This window comes from Myotis brandtii, unplaced genomic scaffold (genome assembly GCF_000412655.1).
Source record: "Myotis brandtii unplaced genomic scaffold, ASM41265v1 scaffold679, whole genome shotgun sequence".
Taxonomy (NCBI): domain Eukaryota; kingdom Metazoa; phylum Chordata; class Mammalia; order Chiroptera; family Vespertilionidae; genus Myotis; species Myotis brandtii.
The window spans coordinates 855266-856396 of NW_005370653.1; the positions used below are offsets into that span (position 1 = coordinate 855266).

Genomic DNA, 1131 nt, shown 5'->3' on the forward strand with positions numbered 1-1131 from the left:
GGTGGCCAGGGGAGGGCGAGGCTCCTGGGAGAGCCGGCGCCATGGATGCCATGGGCGCAGCAGGGTGGGCGGCGGCCTCCAGGCTGTTCCCTGGGGCTTGCTGAGCCCTGAGCACCCCTGCTCTTTCCCCGGAGCTGGCCGGGGGGCCCTCGGCTGGTGGGCTCCGTGCCCACTCCGTGCCCCACTTCCTCATTGTTCTCAAGCTGCCTGTGCCACAGGCCCTCGGCCACCCCTCCCGGCAAAGAGGAGGTTAAACCGAGCAAATGGTGTGGCTGGGCTGTGAGCATAGAAAGCAGATTTCCCAGCTTAGAGTGTGGTGCCAGAGGGGAACCCCAGCCGATCCTGTCCTTTATTTTTCATATAGTTTTATTGATTTCAGAGAGGAAGGGAGACAGCTAAAGAGATAGAAACATCAATGATGAGAGAGAATCATCGATCGGCTGCCTCCTGCACGCCCTCCTGGGGATCGAGCCATGACCCCGGCATATACCCTTGACCGGAACCGAACCCGGGACCCTTCAGTCTGCAGGCCAATGCTCTATCCACTGAGCCAAACCGGCTAGGGCTCTGTCCTTTTTTAAGAAGCCCAGCCAGTGGTTGAGTATTGACCTATGAACCAGGAAGTCACGATTCTATTCTGATCAGGGCACATGCCTGAGTGTGGGGCATACAGGAGGCAGCGGATCGATGATTCTCCCTCGTCATTGATATTTCTCCCTCCCTCCCTTCATCCCCCTCTGAAATCAATAAAAGCATATATTTATATATAAGAAAAAAAAAGGGAAATGCAGGCTTGACCACCCCCGCGGAGGAAGGGCTGGCTGGGGCGCAAGGCCAGGGTAGCAGCGTACAATGCACAGCCTCCAGCGTCTCCCCCAAACCACGGAAGAGGCTGCTCTGTCGAGAACAGTGGGAGCCGTCAGCTGCGTGTTACCTTCCGCCTCTGGGTTCTTGTAGGAATTCCGTGGCTGCCGTTGATGTCGCTGTTGCCAAAGAGACGGACACCTTCCACCCCCACAAGCAGACCCGGCTGTACGGCATCACCACCGCCCTGTCTCAGTGTCCCCAAGGTAACCCACCTGGGCTCCCCCTGCGCAGGGGCCGGGTGGGCTGGGGGCGCCGCACCCACAC

The 1131-nt window shown here is 58.9% G+C and overlaps 1 protein-coding gene across 1 annotated transcript in view; it reads left to right on the forward strand.

The window, feature by feature from the left end:
• NID1 (nidogen 1) overlaps positions 1-1131 on the forward strand; it is a 40856-nt gene that overhangs the window by 37239 nt on the left and 2486 nt on the right. The window contains 1 exon segment of the mRNA XM_014529278.1: positions 958-1070. Within this exon segment, the coding sequence (XP_014384764.1) occupies positions 958-1070 (113 nt within the window).